At 46.6% G+C, this 20,379-nt stretch overlaps 1 protein-coding gene across 2 annotated transcripts; it reads right to left on the bottom strand.

The window, feature by feature from the left end:
- Positions 1-4,279: 4,279 nt before the first annotated feature.
- LOC311205777 (oxysterol-binding protein-related protein 1) lies at positions 4,280-19,763 on the bottom strand. Of its 2 annotated transcripts, XM_084280276.1 has the most exons (12): positions 19,691-19,763; positions 18,117-18,251; positions 17,685-17,782; positions 16,978-17,160; positions 16,426-16,533; positions 16,246-16,335; positions 15,875-16,001; positions 12,531-12,647; positions 11,616-11,739; positions 9,070-9,160; positions 8,101-8,124; positions 4,280-5,431 (listed from the first exon to the last, which is right to left on the bottom strand). In XM_084280276.1, the coding sequence occupies exons 1-12, from the start codon at positions 19,745-19,747 to the stop codon at positions 5,329-5,331; spliced, it is 1,257 nt and encodes a 418-aa protein (XP_084136402.1). In that variant the 5' UTR covers positions 19,748-19,763; the 3' UTR covers positions 4,280-5,328. The 2 variants fall into 2 exon arrangements, with proteins under 2 accessions (XP_084136402.1, XP_084136403.1); XM_084280277.1 differs by lacking the exon at positions 8,101-8,124.
- Between the last annotated feature and the right edge of the window lie 616 nt (positions 19,764-20,379).

The raw sequence follows: 20,379 nt of genomic DNA, 5'->3' as shown, positions 1-20,379 counted from the left end.
GTAAAAGGCTGAATCCTCTAACCTGTGAGTGTGGCAGTATTTGTGGGCAGTAGGTAAGAATGCAGCAGTCTCTGCAGGATGGGAGTAGGGTTGAGGCTTCCCAGGTTTTGAAGTGGTACCAGTGCTCTCTGAAGTATCTTTCCCCTTATTGATAGGTAAGCAGCAACCTGCTCCTTAATTTTGTCACCTGTGACCCAGGAAGCCTGACAGTTGTGCTGTAGAGCATCCAGTTGAGTTGGTGCTGTAAATCACTCTTGCTTTACATGGGAACTGTTGTTCACACATGGCTGTTATGTGCTTTTTACCTTGCAGAGACTGGGAGTGAGGGGCTGGAAGAGAATATCCCTGAGTGTGCAGGCACTTTGTTTGCTGGGGAGCCCAAGCAAAGGGACAAGTGTACTGACACAGAGGAAGACCAGCTCCTTGAAGAACCTGATACTCAGTATAGCTCCAAATCGACTCAGTGCTTGTCAGTGGCCAGTTCCATTGCAGAAAGCAGTTTTTCCCCTGGATCTGATGAAGCTTCAGCCCCTGAGGAGAGCAGCTTTCCCCCTGGATCTGATGGAGCTTCAGCCCCTGAGGGACCTGAGCTGGTGTACGTGCCTGCTGAGCCCGCGCAGCTTGCGGCCCACGTGCTAGGTAACTGCAGTGCTTTTTGTACCGTGAGGGACGTGGCAACCAACGTGCAGACTCTTCACGAAGACTCTCAGACCTCAGAGAACGAATTTACAACAGAAGGAAGTGCTGCTGAGCATGCTGCTGCTGTCCCAGCAGCTGAGAGTACTGTACAGGCTGCTGGGTCACAACCAGGAGTGTGGTGGGGTCAGTCCTCCACAGCTGGAGAGTCAGGGCTGTCAGCCTGCCAGGCTGATGTCTCAACCAATGACATAAATCAGGCTTCCTGTGTCACCTCATGTGAGGATCTATCACCTCTTTCACCATCACCTGCTCCTAAAGATGCATCACAGGCTGTGCCTTCCTGCAAGGAAGCTGAGGTAACCTCAGCCACTGATGCTGGGTCAGTGTACCAGGATGACAAGGCCATGATGGACGCAGAGGTTCCACGCTACATAGAGCAGTTTCCACAGAAAATAGTCATTCCCTTTGTAGACCTAACAGCTTGTCTGGTGAAGGTTGAGCAGCCATTAAACACAGGCCAGGGCTTAAGTGCTACAGCTTTAGGCTCACCTGATGAGGATTCAGAGTGCCATCCTGAGCAAGCAGCATCTACAGCACGAGTGGTGTCAGCAGAGCGAGTTTCTGTCCTGTCAGGTATGTCTTTGTGTTGCCTTCCTGTTCCAGCTTCCAGTTCTACAGCTTGATCGGTGGCCATTAAATGGAAAAGTGCCCATGTCAGTGCAACACAGGGTAGAGATGACTTCTAAAGAACTACTGTGCCAACAGTGTCTACTTGCTTCCAGAGCACATGTGTTAGATCACACTACCATCTGTTCTAAGAGATGTGGCTACCTCTGTGCAGGGCTTCTGTGCTCCTGTGGGCAAACAGGAGTGATAAGAAGGTGCCCACTGATGCCAAATGGTCTTGTTCAAAACAAGCCTTATTTTCTGAAGCAGGTGTTAGAGACCTCAGATGTAACACATGTGCCCTGTGGCTGAAGAGGGGTGTTTTGCTGCTTCTCCCCTGAAAGATGTCACGTACCCCAGCACTGACCTAGGAGCTTTTCCATTTAATAAAAATGGTGGTGGCTGCCTCTGCTGCCTTGACCTTGGTGAGTTTCTGCAGCTGGGGCAAGCGGACCAAGCCCTGGTCATCAGTTCCACAAACAGCAGCAGAGCTGGTGCTCACTTGTCACGGTGAGGCCCTCACCAGCACCTCTTCCTTGTGGTGACATTGGCCCAGCTCCAACCTTGCCCAGCTGGAGAAAACCTCCAGGGTGGAGGTCCCCTGGCCTGAGTCTCCCTGGTACTGCAGAATGTGCCCCATGCCCCAGGAGAAGTACAGCTGAGAGGTCACAGCAGGGTGGGTTGTAGAGGAGAGCTGAGCTGAGGCAGAGCTGCAAACATATGTTGGTGCTTTAAAAAAAAACAACCCACAAACCAACCCCAAGTTTTAGGGGAGTTTGTCAAACTTCAGTTTCAGAAACAGCAGCCAGCTGCTAACCTGGAGGAACCTCTGCTCAGACCCTACACACTTTGACTTTCTCCAGGCTGCAGGTGTGTGTTTGCCATCCCAGCTCTCCTCTCCAACATGCCTAGGTGTGTTTATTTTAGGCAGAAGTATTTACAAGGTGACTGGAGTTGGGCACTTGTGATACCAGCACCCTCTTGTTTTTATCTTTGTAGCCATGGCCTCCAGTGAACCAGGACAGCCACCACCACCTTCCAATGTGTGGACCCTCTATTGCCTAAATGACTTGACTCAAGGCCAACAATCTCCATCATCCCTTCTTCCTGCTGGGGCTGCTGTTCCTTCTTCCCAGGGGGAAGATCAACACTGGGGTCAGCTGCCACAACTACCTGCTCCAGTTTATGTGATGGAAAGAGACAGCAAGGGCAAGAGTGCTCCTCCTTTCATTTTAGTGGGCTCTAACGTTCAGAACGTGCAGGGCTGGAAGCCTCTTCCTGGCCCCACTGTCCTGGCAGCCCCAGGGCCAGGTGCAAGGAAGAGACTCACCGCTGTCCCAGTCCCTGTCGCCAGGCCTGCTGAGGAGGAGGGGGATATGGCAAGCCGGGGATCTCGTTCCGCTGAGGACAGCGGGGCTGAGCCGTGCCCCCCCCGTGTCTTCTCCGTGGCCATCCCTCTGGATGGGGTGATGGCTGCACCGCCAGGCCCACCAGCTGCTGCGGAGCGCACAGGTAGAACGGGGCTTGCTGGAAGTCACAGCGCTGCAGGACAGCAAAGGGGCAGGAAGAACTAAGCTTCCCTCTTGCAGGGATCTTGCACAGGGACATGGATTTCACTACCACAAGCTTAATCTAACACTTCCCAAAGATAAAGGAAGGTTTAAAACCTGTTGCTAACTGGGTGGTAGGTAACAGACCCAGTGCCTTCCTCCGCTTGTTACACTGTGTGGTTAGCAGTACTAGTCTTGCTCTGGTTTTACTCAAACTTGCTTACTTTAAATAGTCTCCCATCTTTTTGCCTGAACCTTCACCATTTGTAGAACACCGTAGGATTCAGAATCCAGCAAAACCCAGGTGTAGGGATAGGTGGCAGTTAATTGGTTCTTGCTGGCCCCTGTCTCCTGAGCCCATGTTGGTTTGTTTTCAACAGGCTGAGAGGAGAGGCCCTGCTGACCTGAGAAGCACCAAGTAATAAATCTCAGTGCAAACGCTCCAAGCAAGCCAGCAATGCAGTGTGTGCCTCCCTCATGTTTAACTCCCTGTGAATTACACCCATGGAGACACATCTGCTGCAGCTGTTTGGCAGAGCAGCCTGCCCAGCTTCCTGGTGTGTGTGTAAACTACTGCCCAGTTACAGCCAGAGAGCCACAGCTGGCTACAGGTAACTGGGTGTTGTCTGCACTGCTGGAGTTACGCTCCAAGGAAGGAACTCCACACCCGTGGCAGGAGCAAGAGGACAGTTACACTTTCAACTAGTGGCAGGAGTTACTCTTCTTCCTCCAACCATGGGTTTAGGGACGAGGAGAGCTACCTTAATGTTGCTTTAGAGCTTTCACAACCCCAGGCATGGTCACTGAGATCTCCTGAGGTACAGGTCTAGAAAAAAACTACACCGTAGAAGTTGCTCAAATAGAACAAGCTGATGATGTGTAAAGGTTTCCCCCTCTTGACCCTGGGGGGGCAAGTGAGGACCTAAATTCTGTTTTTCCTCACACTGAACACTGAGTGGTCAATGGTGTAGGACCAGCTGAAGCACTGACCCAACAGCTCCACTCTTTCTACTGAGCTCTGCCTCCCACCTGAAGTTGCTCAGGAACTAAAGAGACTTTGGGAAACACTGGCCAGAGTAGAGGCTTAAGTGCAGAAAGAAGACTTCCAGGGTTGCCGTGAGAACTTGGCCCTCGCAGCACAGGCTTTCCCTCATCTATGCAAATACATCCCAACATCACTACCTGGGTAGTTCAAGCAGCACAGAGTAAAAAACCAGAGAGCACAGATCTCCCTGTCTCCCTTATTAACAGTTTTTACTGGACCACCCTGAACACCTGAGCCTCGCTCCACTTTCAAGCAAGCAGGACATGGTTCCCCAGCCCCTGGGATGCATGTTAGTCACCCAGCTCCAGTGCAGCAGCTTCTGAAGTAGGCTTGATCAGACAGGGTCAACACAGTAAAACACCACTCACCTTAGACCAGGTGCAAGAAGATTTGAAGCCTTTATTTAGTAGCAATTAAATTATTCCATTAACAGTAGCCTCCAGACAGCAGTTAAAATATTGTACAAGGGGCAGCTTGCCCTCTCGAAGCTCTGTACACAGGTCAATATAAACTTACACTCTAGGATTGAATGCACCCCACTGAAAAGGGGCAACACAGCTGTGCACAGGCCTCGCTGAGGTGCTGTTCTGCCTCTGAAATGCACGAGACTTCCCCCCCTGAGGAGTCTGCACAGTACAGACACAGGCCCTGTCCCCCTCCCCCCCGCCCCCCCACCACATTCCACTGGGTCCTGGACTGATTAGGTTCTTTTTGCAGTGGTGAATTTCTAGTGCATGGAACAGGTTCTTTTAAAACCTGCTGCTAGTGTGCAGTTCAAATCAAACCTGTAGGTATTTGAATGGCTCTTCATTCCTTAAATCATAAGGTTGGTAGCAAAACAGGAGAGCAGAATTCAAAACGCACTGCACAAAACATGGAGTAATAAATACCTCTGAGTCACATTGCCAGCTTCAACTGCATTAATGCTCCAGAGATAGGAGGGAGTTACTTTAGTAAAAGAAAAGCCACTTTATGAAAAAATTACATCTTTACAAAAGTGACACACCCTTCTTCATTTAAGAACAGAATATTGCAGTTACTGTGTGTGCTTTTAAACATTCCCATGTCACAATAAATAAAACCAATTTAGCTTGTGCCAATGTTACCTACGAAAAGAAAGTATTCACAGGACGGCCAAAGGTGCTCCATCCCTCATACACCACAACCTAATATAGGTGTATTCAGCAAACAGGGCAGCTCACAACCACGGTGCCTCAGCTTTTGTCCACACAGGACCCACCTGTCAGCCAGAAACATTATTCCCCTACACCTGGGACTGCAGATCAGGTACCACCAGATTTACTGGGGTGATGCTTAATAGTCGGTTGGATAACATGTCAGTTGTTTTTCAGGACATAAGTAAAACAAGGGAAAACATTAAAACAGATTAAGACTTATTTGTATCAGTCACAGGCTCCTTATTGCGTTTTAATAAATATCAGGCAAATTAAAGTAGTTTCTGTCCCAGTAGTTGCCAGAATAAAGCCAGTCTTGCGTACCAGTATAGGGATTGGAGCCTTGGTGGAACCATCTGCAAGGAAACACAGGCCAGGTCAGTGGAGCTGTTCACATTAACGTCTATAACAAGTTCAGAACTGCTTTGCTGCATCTTCTGTAGTTTATTGTTCAAAGTCCTTATTGTGATCACAGGAGCCCTCTTGGTTTCAAGTGAATTCAAACTCGTCTTCAGTGGCCAGATCTCCCCCTTTACCACAGGGCTGAAACTGCTGCCACCAGTATTGTGTCACTTGTGGCAGTCAAAAGGAGAGGGGTACAGACAGTTTTACTTCAAAGCAGTTGTGAACAATCACTCTGGCATGCATGCGCAGTAACTGTTTTTGCAAGACATGTGAACACCACAAGCACTGCAGTCCTGAAATCAGAAAAACATCGTTTCCCCAGGATCTAGATTCCCCCTGGGTTCTTAAACCCTTGTTTTGTAGTGCACTTAACCCGGAACAAGTGTCCCAGCTATCCTCAGCATAGAAGAACACATCGCCCACAGGCTGCAGGAAAAGACCTGGCTTATTCCAGCCCAACTGTTGCACGTCACTGTTAGCACTGGGGGGCCAGTCTGAACGCCTGGGAAGCTGATCCCATCTCCGTGAAGTTACTCACACGCTTTGGTGCAGCTGGTTGTTGTCAGAAACACTGAAGTTTAGCACCACTTTTCTTTGCTCCCCTCTCCCCTCACACCTAACCTGGAGACACAGGGTGTATGCACACAGGTGACATCTGCATGCATGTGCAACCTCTTTTTTTTTGTGGGGCTCTGGGAAGTATCCCCCAGAGGTGAGTACAGCCCTGTCAGACCACCCCAGCACAGCAGTTTATGCTGCTTCCTCCTCTCCCGCCCCCCTTTCTGGCAATCCTACTGTTACACTGCCACAGGCCGCCTTCTGCTTGGGCCTAGTTACTCCAACGTCCACCTCAACAGCACACTGCACACGACTGGAGCTCTGGCTTTGAGCTTCCTCACCAAGCCGCCTCTACGGCATAAGTCAGCTTGCCAGGAGCCGTTTCTGTGGTTAACAGGCTCCACAGCTTCCTTTCACCTCCCCAGTGGCCCCAACAGCCAGCTCCTGCTTTGTGTGCCTCACTGCAGCGAACACGCTTCAGTGCGGGACACCCCGTTTTAACTCCACTCCTCCCTCCCAGGGACCTGCAAGGTTTCAGAACAGAAATGAAAGCACATTTGGACCAGATATGACTCAAGGTCTTTATGCTTTTGCTTTTTTAAAGACCTCCAGTACTGCAGCACCGTGTTACAGAGCAGAGCAGCTAACACACAGGTAGGCCCTGCTTGGCTCAACAGATCCACGATGCCCAGCAGGAGAAACGCCTTTTCCCGCCTTCACAGTGGCAAACAGAACAGCTGAACACTTCAGCAGTTCTCCTGCTGCCCTGGTTACGTGAACTGAGGCCAACAGAGGATGGAAGTCGTTCAGCCCTGATGCTGCACGTCATTCACTGCTGCATCACCTCCCCACAGGATGCCTCAGCTGTTCTGAAGCAACCGGAGCGCACGTGCGTCTGGTTCACCTCCTCTAGTTCACAGGCAGCAGGGGCTCATTCCAGAGCCTGCCAAGAGGCAGGGTGGTAAACACCGGCACCTCACCCCTCACACTAAGGAACTCTACCAGCCAGTACCTCAGCAGTGTGCCTTCCACACCTGCACAGGTCAGGGCTGTGCTCCTCCTGCAGTGACCGCCTGTTTCAATAGGAAGGGGGAAGGCGATGGGGAGAATGAAGTTTGAGACACAAAGGAGACCCAAAGCAATCGGATCATCTACCCAGGTGAGTGACAGGGGAAGGAGGGGACTGACGATCAAAAGCAGCACAGACCACTGCTGTTTCACAACTGAATTAGTCTTTAACTCAAGGCTTAAGACTAAGGTCAGTCTCCAAAACGTTAAGTGTTCAATGTGAATCACTTCTTCACTCAGCAAGGCCTCCAAAGTGGATTCAGAATAATTTAAAAAGCAAATAAAATCCCTGGGCACTTTGGGGCATGGTCTTTCTGAGGGAGGAACTCCACCAGACAGAGTAAGAAGCCCTTTCTGTGCCAAGGGAACTACAGTAGTTTACATCAGAGTTTATGTTACTCTACAGATTGAGGGCTGCACTTGACCTGGGCACAGGTAGGAGAGCTGCCCTTCACAGGATGCTTTTTTCCCCCAAAACCTAACTCTTCCTCCACACTTTATCCCGTGGCATTCCCACTAAAGAGCTCACACACTAGGAATTTTCTGCCAAAGCTTTAGAAACATCCTGGAAAACGACGAGTTCTTAAAGGATGTTCCTGGCAAGTGCTGAACAGGTCTACAGCACCTGCACAACAGCAACTGTAAATGGTGTCTTCACTAACTACACACCCCAAAAAAGAGTGCTGTGAGTGGCCCCCTGGGAACACCCCAATTTCCAATACCAACCTCAGGCACTTTGAAATAAACCTGAAGCTACTTCAGGCACCTGGAAGAACACAGTGTAGCTATCTCCTGCTTTCAAAACACTTGGTGAGAGATAGAACCGCTCTGAATTGAGGAAAGGAAGAGGGAGGGTGTGAGGCTGTCCAGCACTTAACACTTTTTCTTGAAAGCATTACAAAAATGTTATTTTCCACCAGTCTCAGGGCAAACCAACCCAAACACTTCAGGAGAGCAGGCACAGGAAAAAGACAAAAGGCAGACATGTCCAAACCTGGGACTCTGGGATGATGGGTGACTTCATTGGAAAAAAAATAAAAGAAAGAAGAGAAAGTGATTTACAGTTACAAACAGACATTTTAAAGATTTTTAATCCACAACGTCTGAGTGTATTAGTAACTAGGTAATAGGGAAGGTGTGAAGCTTGTTAGAGAGTTTAACCCTACCTTTTTTTTTTTTCCCTGTGAAAAGACTAATTTATTAGTATACTTTTAAATAGACCTTGTCTGGTAAAACTAGATTCAATTGGCTGTTTTTACAGTTTTTACTTAGCTTGCATGTAAGGGTCCCAAATGACCCCTCTCTAGTTAAAAAAAAGAAAACCAAACAAAACCAAAACAGCCAACAAAAAGGAAACCACCCCAAACCATCCTGGCAGATCCTTTGTATGTGAATTTTTCCCTTAGCTCTTCTAGCTTTTGTAGACAGCAACTGTCTCAGAAGACAATGACTTGGATATCTGGGTGATAAAATAATTTCCCCAGCTTTGATGAGCATATGCAGCAGGAATACAGCACTGCCCACGCACAGCAACTGAGCTGAGGCCTCAGGGGCAATAAGCTACCAAGCTCACCAGAGGAAGCATTTCTTCCTCCCTGACCACACATGCAAATTTGAGGCAATTACAAATCAATCAGCAACAACAGTCCATACAAGCAGCTATCAGTGGCAACTCTGTGTAAGAACCAAGAGGTGCTCAGGAAGACAACACAGTTCTCACAGTGGAATGTGGGTGTGTGAGTGGTGAGAGGGAAGGAACTGAGACCGATGCTTCCCTGGGGAAGCACCGCAGCCCCAGGCGCAAGGACCCAGTCTGCAAACACAACAGTGGCATTACCAAACCTGGTGAGGTCATCAGCTCCTCGTGCTGACACAACACTGCCCATCACCAGCACGGACTGGTGGTTACCCTCAGTGTTCAAAACCTTCCTGTAACTACACACACAGAGACAAGCACACCAACCTCGTCTTCCAGTCCTCCTCTGACTTGGAACGATTCTTGCGGGCAGTCCTCTGTTTTTCTTCTAGCCTCTTCTTCTCTTCACTTGCCAGGTCTTGAAGGAATAAAAGTACAGAAATAAAAACACAGAAAGTGTTTAAGTGTAACATAAGAAAGACACCTTACTCCATCTGACCCAGCAAATAAAGGAAGTAGTAGAAGTTGTCCATGTAAAAAGTCTCCTATGTGACACACAAGAGCTTCTGGTTTAGTCTAAGAGCAACACCAGGCCAGCTGTGGCACAGCATCAGCCAATGCAAGTCCAGTGTTTAGCACTGCTAAATACATGTTTATCCACGGCCCAAGGACACTGAAAACATGTTTATGTGTCAGCAAGTGTGAGCTAGGGGAGGTGGCATACCTAGAATTTATTTCAGTAGGGAAGCTGAGTAAGATAAGCTGGATTTATTTCACAAGTCTGGCCACCTACTTCTTGTTAAGGTTTGGGGTAACTTGCTACTAGTGCCTAGTTACTGATCAACAGACTACTCATTTCCAGACCACAAAGAACTGTGGTTTTTGCAGCATCCCTTGTTTTTTTGTTGTTTTTTTTGTTCTTCTGTTTGGTTTTTTCTGCTAAGGGACTACAGTAGCAAGGGTCATGGTCCTAAACTAGCAGAACAGCTACTTCTGTTAGGTAGAGAGAATGGGCAGGAAGTCCGAACAGGAAGAAGATTAGCAGAAAGATGACCCCTTTCATACCTGAATCCTCAAAAAACATCTCATACACATCTTAGAAAGTAGTAGCTGAGAGAACAATTTTTGGAAGACTCTCAGCCATTCCCAGTTACTCAACACACTGCCTGTTACCAGTCTATCTGCTAAACAAACTTTGTGCTATTAGTATAGTTAAAGAACACTGTCTGTTGCTAATAGCCTAATTATTTCATATTTCATTTAGACAGACAAATTACTGGGGATGCTCTGAACCAATGTCCTTGCCCAGTATGGCCACAAAAGCATCACACAGACAGGAGACACTGGTGGTGGGAATTCTTTGATCTGCTTATTTTTAAAGCCTCAAAGAAGCAGCGATGAGCTTCTGAGAACAGAAATGACCAGACAGCGACAACTGCACTGCGTTATGCTGACGTCACTAGTTTTCACACCTAGATCTCGGTCTGTCTATCTCACACAGTCCCAGTCCCTGCCCTACCACAGAGGTGAAACTGCATCAGAGGTTTCCTGACTTACCCCAGTCACTTCACAACCCAGAGGAAGCAAAAGAGCCCCCAGTGCTTTTAGCCTACAAAGCTGCTCATCCTGCCTCAGTGTGCAAAGTGCCAAAGAAAAAGCAGCAGAGCAGGGCCAGGGGAAGGCTGTTTCACACCATATCACAGCATTTAACACCAAGTGACATGTCAGAAGACTGGAAGACATTTCCCACTCTCTGGCATCTACAGTAACAATATGGGGTTTCTAAAGGCAAACTCCTCCTGCTCACTGCAAGTTCCATCATGCATTTCTAACTCACTATTCAAGGACAACAGAAGTGCCCAGCTTCTGGCAGAGAATTCTGCATGCAGTGCAATTTTTGGCATTGCAGTTTCACTTAAACAGTTCAGACTGCACAGGAAAACACCCCTTGTACATCAGGCTGATGGAAAGTGAAAACTGAGTTGTTCACAAACACTTCCTTGCGGTGCTCAGAGGTTGCCTCCTTAGACTAGCTTCCTACTGTAGGGCTTGAGTGTGGAGTGCAGAAGAGGGCCTGAATAAAAAGCACAGCATCGTAAAGTTTCTTGCTTACGTGGAACAACACAAGCAAGTAGGTGGTGTGGAGGCTTCCTTGCCAGCAACTAAGCACCCATAAGTCCTTTGCTCAGTCCCATCCACCCCAAAGGGTTAAGGGAGAGAATCAAAGCAAAAAACCCCCACCCCACCTCTGGGGTCAAGGCAAAGACAGTTTAGTGAGTGAAGGGAAAGGAAAAAAAGGAGGAAAAAGTGATGCAAAGGCAATTGCTACCTTCCACCAGCAGACCTGTATCTAAGCCAGTCTCCAAGCAACAGCTACTTCCCCCTGACACATGCAATTTATTCTTGAGCATGATGTTGCATGGTATGGAATATCCCTCTGGTCAGCTTAGGTCAGCTATCCCGGCTGTGTCCCCTCCCAGCTTCTTGCCAACCCCAGAAACAGAGATGGTCTGGACACTGCAGAGGTAGTTCAGCAAAAGCTAAAATGCTGATGCATTATCAACACTGCTGTGGTCACCAAGCCAGAGCACAGCACCATTTGTGGGCTGCTGTGAAGAACCTCCCCACCAGCACCAGTACAGGTGGGTGACACACCTTTCACTGGAGGCATGCTGCAACCTGCAGAAGGCTGTATGAAAGAGTTACTGTCTTGCAGCACAGAGGAATTAGTGTATCTTTATGGCTAGCTACACACTTTAACAGTTCATCTAACAACTTCAATGTGGAATTCACTTCCCCTCCCCAATCCCCCAGTTTTAACCAAAAAAAATCCCCCACCCTCCCCTCCCCACTTTGCCAATAACAGACATTACCTATTTCCCCATTTTCCATGGCTCTGATGTCTGGCCGTAGCCGGCAGTCAGTTTTGGGGATGACACTCTCCATCTCTTTGTCCAGCTCATTCAAAGCCATAGCAAAGCTAGTGAAATTATACATCTGCAATTCAGAGACAAAGATAAAAGGTGACTTCATGGTGTCCCTACCTGACAGTCCTAATACTCGAGAACGCTGCTGGGTAAAAACAAACTTCCAAGGGCTTTTTTACGATTTAATCACTCAAGATGGGAACACTCAGGATGCCAGCAAACCTGCACCGTCAGGCAGAGTGCAGGTGATCCTTGGTGTCTGAGTTTAAGCAGGCTGGCATCCAATTACTCCATGTACTTATCTCCCATCATCTTTTTCCAGTCCTACTGGTATTTCCCCTATCTCTGTAAAGAGATTTCCCCCTTGATTAAACCACTGAGGGCACCTTTTCTTGTTCCTATCCTTTGTCTGTCCAGTTGCACGTGTACCCTTGTATTCCTCCCGCCTGCTCCCCAGCTTCACAGCCCTTCACACGCCTGCTCATGCTATGCAGGCTTAGCAAGCATCTCCTTGGAAGTGCCTGTCCTCTAACAATGCCCTTCAGAAGGTATTTCTCACACAGTAGGTCCCTCAAGTGCAGGGAGAAAGGTGGAGAGAGGAGGTGGGAAAAGCCCCCATACCACTAGCTACATGAAGAATCCCATCTTCCAGAGAAAGTCCATAAACTCTAGAGCCATGCCTGTGGCAGTTATTCCTCCAACCCCACATTACAGAGTTACAGTTGCAGTAGGAAACTTTGTTGTAATAAACAGGCAGACCCAGAGCTGTTAATGAAAAAGGTAACAGCTGGATTTGCTTTGTGCTCAGCACACAGAATGACAGGGCAACATGCACTTCTAATAAGCAAAAGCATAGCTGACCTGTGCTGAATTTGGAGGTCTTGGAGTTATCTTCCATAGCAAAACACTTCCAGGAATAACATACACGCTCTCAGAATCTGGCAATGGCATCTCATCTGGTTCCTCAGTATTGCTCACCTAAAGGCAGCACACAAAGCAGAGGTTTTTTTGAGCCACAAACCCTTTGTGCCATTTATTCATTACTACGGTGGAAATGACATTACAGAAAGTTTCCTCAACCAAAACCAAGTCATTTAAGAAACAAAGTAACTTTTCTAGTGCTTGTCAAGAAGGGTAACAGCATGAACACAGCAGGGATACTCCCAATTCCCTCCCAACAGAAGAATACGAACAGTTTCTCACATCATCTTTGTAAATATAATCAGGATGTTCAAGCATTAGGAAACATCAATTTTCCCACCACAGGGATAACCCTTTTCCTCAAACACAAACATTTCCACGCCTGATATTTAGCTCCATTATTGCCTCATTAAAATTGAGGCACAGAAGTCACATTCCTTGTCCTTCCACATCAGACAAACACCAGCATGTAATGCAAACGCTGCCTTCAGTTTGCACCCAGCAGAAAGCCCTACGCTCCTTGCTCAGAGGATCCTTCCCTTCCCACTGACCACTACACAACTGAAATGGCAAACTGCAAGCATGACATGAATATCCTAGACTAGCTGCTGCTGCTGCTTCTGGGAAGGGTATCCCAAAAAGGCTGGCACACATCACCGTGGCAGCGGCAGCCACAGCACCGTGAATGGTTCTCCCAGAAAAACCCCACCCAGGGTTACCAGGACAGTAACTGGTGGTCACAGTGTATGTGTGACCCGAACTAGTTTCTAAACCAGCACCCATTTATGCAGAGCTCTAAAGCAGCCGTCAGCATTGACTCTGCCACACGAACACATGCTACCACACTGAACTACAGCCAGCCTGACAACAAAGGCAGCTCTCCCAAGAAAACATGGTGTCACTGTCACAGCAAAAAACAGTAGGGTGCTTCAGAGACCCCCAGACAGTAAAGCTGACCGTCAAGGCAGCTGATGCTTTAAATACTCTGGCTAAATGCCAGCAGCTTTAATCCCCCTGTTAATAAGCTTTGCTCCCTGATGGTTACATCAGATAAAACAAACTCATGTTTCAGTGCAAAAAACCAACCCAGTACCCAAAGTGGGCTCAGTTGTCCTGAGATGATTCACACCTGTAATGCCTCCAAGGAAAGCAGGAAGCATTACAGATTCCATTTCACTGTGGAGCACTTGGGTGCAGTGCCTTTAATAATGAACAGGCTGCAAAGTAGCCAGAACAACACACAGACCACAACAGGTTTAGTCCCTCAGCTATCAGGAAGATAAACAGGGCTTTTAGTTGACTACAGCTGAACTGTGCTGGCAATCTGCCACTCTGTCCTTTAAAGGACACTGATCAGTATTTCAGAAAACAGGAATTTTAAACGAAAGAGATCACAGGGGTACTCTCATATCAAAAGAAAGACACTTCAATACCTGTCAAACTCCAAACTATTATAGCAAGGCCACTATACACACTGTTACTTGTGCATTGCTGGATACATACATGCCTTAAAAGTATGAAAATTACAAAGAACTAGGTAAAAAGTGGATTTTTGTGTGCTTTTGCTATAATCATATTTTATGCTGAATGCTACTCAGCCTCTTCAGTATATTGCTAGAGGGGTTAATAACACTTTGCCAAAGCAAGACCTCTGGTGTCTGTAAACAAGGCACACGTGAGGGCAGCTGCTGTTGCCCTACATTATGTTCCTCCCTGTATTTGCACTGAAAATACTGCACAACATTAATGCTGATTAAAAAAAGGCTCTAGCTCATTCAGAGCAGAATCACCCTGGTCTCACTCCTGATCTACTAGAATTCTCCTGATGTTGGTAAAATACCACCTTTGCATTCACAAAGGCTTGTCTAACTCCCTGAAAAACTACTTTTCTTTAAGTTTTATCCCTATCAAAGGGATTCAGGGGGAAATCTGGGGCAATCTGCAAAAGGACTCGGACCCAGGCAGGTTCCCTAAAGGCAGACAGAAGCAGTTCTTCGTTAGTAGCAACGCAGCACGAAAGAACAGCTGGAAAACAACTAAACAACGACAATCCGAATCAGGAGACGTCTGAAAGGTCATGCTTGAACGAATCCGTCCCTGTCACGGGGGGACAAGCCCCATCCGCACAGGACAGGCTAGGCTGGGCTCAGCCCGGTGAGTTTCGAGACCCGAAGCGCGCCGGCCCCTCGAACGCACGGGGGCACCGGGGACGCACGTTCAGCGGAGCGCGCCAGCCACGCAGCGCAGCGACCCCCGCAACGCCTCCGCTTCCCTAGGCGGTTCCGTCCCGTGAGCGGAACCAGCGCGCTGCCCTGGGGTCAGCCCCAGCTCCGTGCAGTAGGATGCTGCACTCTGAAGCGAAGAACCAAGGACCGTGGGGTAAGCGCTGCTGGGAAACGCCAAGCGGCAGCTGAACAGAGACACGGGGTGTTTGTCTTTCCTCCTCCTCCTCCCCAGAGCAAGCAGGGTTGGAGAGTAGCAGTAATCCCCAGTGCTGCAGTGCTTGTGATCAGGAGAGCGCTAACGCAAATCACAGCTACAGCAACAGTCTGCACAGGAACAACTGCTTGCAGAACTCTTTTTTCTGAGGTATAGAAACTACCAAGGCCCAGACCAGCAAAAAAACCATCTGGCTTCAGTCACCAAACAGGAGCACTCTCTGATTGAAGCTGCTATGCAAGGAGTTGTTCTGCATTGAGCTGCATGTTGTCACCAGTCATCTTGAACAGAAAGCATACTGCTGACTGAAGATCTGGAAGAATTAAGGATAAGGATTTTTTTTTTATCCCAGGGGAAAAAAAAAATCTAATTGTAGTGGGGTAAAAAAAAGCAAGCATTTTTATGGTTGTGAAGCACTAATAGAAAGCAATACAAAAATTCCTTGTAAAAGCCGGAAAACACCATCTTCTACCAAGATGAGAATCTAGTCTCTCCTGCTTCTAGGTGCCCAACCCTCCCACTGGACTAGAAATGTTACCATTTATGATCAGAAACCAGGCTCTGACTAATGGATACACTATTTCCTCCATGTGACTTCCGAGGAAGAAGCAGGTAATGAACCAGCCCGTGTTCAGATCACTCCACATTTTGGGAAGTTTGAACGCAAATCCTTGACAGAGAAAGCATTTTATCCCTTAATGCTTGTACTCATCCAATCCCTTTTGTATCCTACTAGCAAAGAAAGAATAAAAGGGAAAAGACATCTTAATGCTCATAAATGCTACTAGAATATTTAGCTGCCTTATCACGCTTTTCAGATAACCATGTAAAAAGGTGGTAAATACCTGTTTACCACTTTTCTTCTCCTCTGCATTCTTCTTGTCATTTTTTTTGTAAGCTTCAAATGTAGCTGGGTCGACACTGTACAAACACTCAGTCCACTTCCCATACAGTGCACAAAGTTTCTTCTTGCTGTCAAAAAACAGACCAAGTTTACAAAGCAGCTTAAAAATATTTATTTTGGTATTTTAGACAAAAATATTTGAGAAAAATTTTTGAAAGCAACACTTAAAACTCCACTACTGGTGTTGTGCAATTTATAACCTTCCTGTTGCAGGTTTACTCCCTTGACAGACTGTCAGAGACATTCAGTTCTACAGCTCCAACCAGAAACAGAGGGCAGCAATTTGTTCCCTGTTATGAATGATGCTGTTACCTTTTGTCCTGAATGTAGCCTTCAACTTTGTGCAACTCCTTTCCAAAGAGGCCGCAGGGCTTGAAGCTTAGGACACATTTCTCACCGGTTCTACAGGGAGAACAAGAGGACATTAATTACTTCTGAATGCTTTTCCTCTTCAAACTCATGCAAATGAAAGCATTCACACTCTAAACTTACTTATGGTTAGTTATTTCCACATTTCCATACTGCTCAATCCAAAGTTTGCCCACAATGATGTTATGCACACAGCAGGTAGGATTTGTCCATGTGTAGGCTTCATTGTGTCTAAGGGAGGGGAATAACAATTTAATTACTGTATCTTCGTATTGGATGTCACTCCTACAGCAAGCCATCAACAGGTTTATTAACCTATTGTTACTGATTTTATCAATTCCTTTAAACACCCACTTCAGCCCAGTCACTGTTAGCACTGAATGAGATGAGGAAAGCCACCAGGGCGCAAGTGTGCTACTCTCAGTAGGACTGATGTCCAGGCACCTGCAGAACAGACACAAGCCACGACTACTGCTGCTGTTAGTGTGCAGTATACTAGGAGAAACAATGGCATTTCCTTTCATCCTCTCATCCCCTCGTCCCCGTAAAGTGATCTACCATCACACATGAGGCTGTGGGTGTTAAGGACACATCCATTCCTGGGCTGTAACTCACGCACACTCGTCACCACGGATGTGGCCACAGTGCCTACGTGATTACTGCTTATCAACTTACTCAAGAAGCTCCAAAGTCATTGTGCCTTTTGGTTCCGCTTCCACGCTCTTGCCCCAGAATTTGAGTTTAGGATAAATTGATCCATGAAACACAAAATCATTATTTAAACCTTCAGCATAGAAAGCACTGATCGGTGGATGATGGCTAACTTGCTCTGAGAGAAGTCTAAATCCGAGATCATCTCTGCAAAATAAAGATAACCAAAAGCATGTTTCTATGTACCAAGTGTAATGAAGTTGCAGTTCTTTTCCCCAGAGCCAAACAGATAATTGGACTCGTACATAGCTGCTGTACTCGAGTGCAAGAGTTAGTTAAAGCCCTAGGATAACAAGATGACAGATCGACTAATACACAGAACATCCTCTTTCCAAATAGCTGAGGACATAACCTGCTTTAGCAGCTGAGTTGGACTAGATGATCTCCAGAGGTCCCTTCCAACCCCTACTGTTCTCTGATAATATAACAAGGTAATTACTACCAAATCTGATCAGCTGTCATCTCCCTTAGGCACCATGCATCTTTTCATTGGAAAGTTAAGTGTTTTCCCTTCCCTGGAACACATTGCAAGCACCCCCAGTAACTACTCAGAGGAGCCGGTGGACTCTCACAAACTGAAGATCAGTCTGCAAGCCACCTAACAAGTCTAATGAAACACCAGTTAAAGAGAACACCACCCTCCACCCTTCAGTGCACCTTCTGTTCCTTACCTGATCAATTCATATGTCTCTCCAAGCAAGGGGTTGAACGGCTTCCCTGTGCGTTCCCACTGTGAGGCTACAGCAGACACAGCAAAGGCAGCAACACACTACTCAAAAAAGAGTACACAGTTCATCTCTTAGATATTAACTTTTGTCAAGTATCAACAGCTTTCATGGTACTAACAGCGTGATTCTTCTGAAATAGCTTAGCAAAATTCTGCTTGCAAGGCAGGGGAATAAGCAGTTTTCATGAAAAAGCTAAAAAAAGCAAGCCTTAGGAAAAGTACAACATTTTCCAAGATAAGCAAAACTGGTTAATGAATAAGAGAATCCAACATGCACCAGATTACAGGAGTCCCTCCTATAACGAGGCTGTCTACAAAGGAAAAAAATCTCAATGCCTTCATCAAGAGCTACCACTAATTATCATGCCAAAAGTACCTGCATTCGCTCAGTTGTGCTGGAAAGCGAGCTGGCTTTGTGGATGAGGTATGTATGCTCCATGTACTCTGTAAGTCGCTGCAGGAAGCTCAGTGGCTCATTGAATATAACTGGCATTGTGATCTTCGACAGCTCCTGATGCACAAATGAAATGTGTGTTACAAACCAAATGATTAGATACACCGACCTTCAGTAACCCAAGTGTAATTGGCTTATTACCAAAATAAACCATGTTCTTAGTGTTAATGCAACGTGCTTGACCTGGCCCTGCTAATGCTGGAAGGAAAAAACCCTGTACATCCCTTATGAGCTCAATAAGCCTATCTGTGGTGACAGCAAGGGTGCTTTTAAAACACAAAGAAAACCAAACATCAAACATCCTACCAACAAAGGCATTAAGACAGAGATGAAACAATGAAGTTATTAAGGACTCTCTTAAAGACTAAGTTATTTATTACTCTTAAAATAGACATAGGCCATCTAATTACTTAAACATATTATGGAGGCAGGTAGGCAGGCTGAAGGATGAGAAAGGACAGGACAACATTGGCAGCACAGGAGTGAAAACAGGGGATCTCTATACTGAAGAAAAAAAAAGGACTTTTTATAATAGGAATAAACCTTGAAGGGAAGCCCTACAGTTTTGATGCTGTTTATTCTCTTCCACACTTTTCGAAAGAACACCCTCTGAATTCAGACCATGTTTTAACTGCCTGCACCAGGAAGTTAAAAGCCCACAGTACGACCAGTAAGCAGCAACACGCACAGTAAGCAGCGCTGCTCTTCTCCATCATACAGCACCCCCTGCTCACAGCTTTGGCACAGACCAGTCCCCACTTCCCCCCAGCCCCCCACAAGCTGCAACTTCTGCTCAGCAGTTTCTGCAAAGTGGAATTAAGACTCTCTTAATCTTTTTTTTCCTGAACACACCTTATGCTTTCAGTCTGCTCTCTTTCAAGGTTATGATGCTTCTCCACTACAACCACTGAGGGAAGCCTCAGATGCTTCACAACTCACAAGACTTGGAGCTGCTGATGCAGGCACTCCCCATCGTTGCCACATCTCACTGCTCCGTGCTGTTCCTGACTACAGCAAGGGGAGAAGGATAAAGCAACAGCCACTGAACACAGAGGCTACTGTTACAGGCTGGCGGGGCTTTATCTGCAGGGAGTACTTCCAGGCTATTACAGGATCTAATGAGAGAACTCTTCAGCTCACCCTTAGGTGGAAGCAGATTATGTGCCAACCAGCTGACCTCTGATCTGGCCACCGTCTGGCCAGTGACACTACAGAGGGGAAGCGAAGAATAAGTGGTTGTTTGGTTTGGTTTCTTTTTCAAAAAGTAAACATTTTTTTGCTACCATGCAGTACTTTAAGGGACTGAATTAAGAAAAAATGCTTTTACTGAAGTAATATTGTTTTCACCTTCCCTAGTTACAAAAGCAAATAAGGCATTAGAAGCAAATTAAAAAAAAAAAAAAGCCAAAAACATCCCTCTCCCTAACAAGTTTTCATCTGAGCCTCAAATGACACAATCACTTCACATCTTTTATCACAGCTTTCTGGTTACTTACCATTCCAATGCATTTTCTCAAGATACTCCAGATACTGAAGTCATTTCTAGAAAACATCGGAGATGGCAAGCTTGTTCTGCAGAAAGGAACAGGGAAGAAAGCAGAAGTAAAGTTGTCCATTACTAATCATGACTAAGAAACCCAAATACTCTTCCTTGAAAGTAACAGTTTTCCATTTTTTAATTTAAAGTGAAGGCAGAACGACAGCGCTACTTTAAAGCATGTAAACTGTTTTATCTGCACAGAAACCAGCATCTCCCCAGAAGCAGAACCATTCCCTTCACTTCACCTAAGAGTAATGGAAGAGAATTTTTATGTCAGTTACCAGAAATGGCACCATTAAGAAATTTAGTTGTGTCTTTGTGAGAGAAAGCAAGTCCTCTCTGAGTAGGTCCATAGGTACAGTCTCTATGTCTGAACAGATCTGAGGGGTAAAACAGGGGGTTCGGGGGGTTTTGTTGCTAGTCACCTGTATGCTGACAATGAAGGGCTGTGACACATACTGCCTGTATTAAAATCAGGCCTCGGGAACAACAGAGAGCAGCAGAAAACACAGCAGCCTCTTTGCTACAGGGGGCTGAGCTGTCCTGAAACAAGCCTTACACATACTTTCAAGACCAACATGTAGGTGTAGTACAGCCTGTACTCAGCTTTACAGTAAGTCAGGCACAGATTTTGTTCCATTTTCT

This window comes from Gallinula chloropus (genome assembly GCF_964237585.1).
Source record: "Gallinula chloropus genome assembly, chromosome: 2".
Lineage (NCBI taxonomy): Eukaryota > Metazoa > Chordata > Aves > Gruiformes > Rallidae > Gallinula > Gallinula chloropus.
Note: the sequence above shows the minus strand (reverse complement) of the source record. Positions and strands in the feature narration are given on the sequence as shown.